The sequence below is a fragment of the Triticum aestivum genome, chromosome 7D (assembly GCF_018294505.1).
Source record: "Triticum aestivum cultivar Chinese Spring chromosome 7D, IWGSC CS RefSeq v2.1, whole genome shotgun sequence".
Lineage (NCBI taxonomy): Eukaryota > Viridiplantae > Streptophyta > Magnoliopsida > Poales > Poaceae > Triticum > Triticum aestivum.
This window is the reverse complement of record NC_057814.1, coordinates 622,215,271-622,216,242: the sequence shown is the minus strand read 5'-3', so window position 1 is coordinate 622,216,242 and position 972 is coordinate 622,215,271. Positions and strand designations below refer to the sequence as shown.

At 44.9% G+C, this 972-nt stretch overlaps 1 protein-coding gene across 1 annotated transcript; it reads right to left on the bottom strand.

The window, feature by feature from the left end:
- Positions 1–291: 291 nt before the first annotated feature.
- On the bottom strand, positions 292–966 carry LOC123169246 (GDSL esterase/lipase At5g03600-like). The gene is made up of 2 exons (XM_044587084.1): positions 841–966; positions 292–738 (listed from the first exon to the last, which is right to left on the bottom strand). Exons 1-2 carry the CDS (start codon positions 914–916, stop codon positions 494–496), a joined length of 321 nt encoding a protein of 106 aa, XP_044443019.1. The 5' UTR covers positions 917–966; the 3' UTR covers positions 292–493.
- Between the last annotated feature and the right edge of the window lie 6 nt (positions 967–972).

The following is a 972-nucleotide window of genomic DNA, read 5'->3' as shown; positions in this document are numbered from 1 at the left end:
GTTCATTGAGCAGTGCCGGATGGCTTCGCCTCGACGGACATGGCCTCGGTTAACCCGTGCACCGTGCCATATAATAGCAACCCCAACATGCACGACGCCATGGGCAGATGAACGAGCATGCGTACCGATTAGAGTATAATCTTACTGACCCTGTCATGAGCTCAAACCCATGCATATGCATGCACGCTATATCTCACTAAGCCCAAGCACGTTCTCATTTGCTACTAGATATTGACCCACATATAGGACCAACTTTTCAATCTCAACTAATATATAGGGGATAAAACAATAAGCAAATTAATACCCGTTCATGTTTCATACATAATAAAGAGTACTGTACTGACTAAAACTCCATCAAAACACAAGGAGAAAAAACTCACAACCTTCTTCCTAAACACGCATGCTATTTATAAAGATAACCTAAAAGATATTGCACCAGCAACTGGCTAGCCATCAAGCTGCTGCATCATGCAACGTAGTTTTTTTAGGCCAATCATGCAACGTAGTCCTCATCAAGAAACTCCATCAAAGGCTGTTGCAGCGCCTTCATTACAGCTTCCCACCCAGCATGTGTTGGGTGTGTCTGGTCCCAGTAGAACATCTTGTCAGGAGTTTCACATAGGTCGTACAAGCGCTTCCCTGAATGGCTACGCTCTCCACAGTACCCTCCCTTATAGGCACTCTCGCAGCACGGGGTCAGTTTGCCCTTGAAATTCTTGGACTCAGCCGACCCTCCACCTGCATGCATGCACAAAAACAATTTTGCATAGTTACATAATCAAGTTCATACATTGGAAATCAGATTTGGCTTACAACATACACGCGGATATGTGACTTTACCAGGGGCATGATTGATGATGTTAGTGAAAGCGGTGTAGAGGTCCAGTATGTGAACGTTGTCCCTTTCTTCGAGCATTTGTTTTAGATACTTGTTGTGCACGGATGCACCATAATTGCCGAGAAGGTCACACG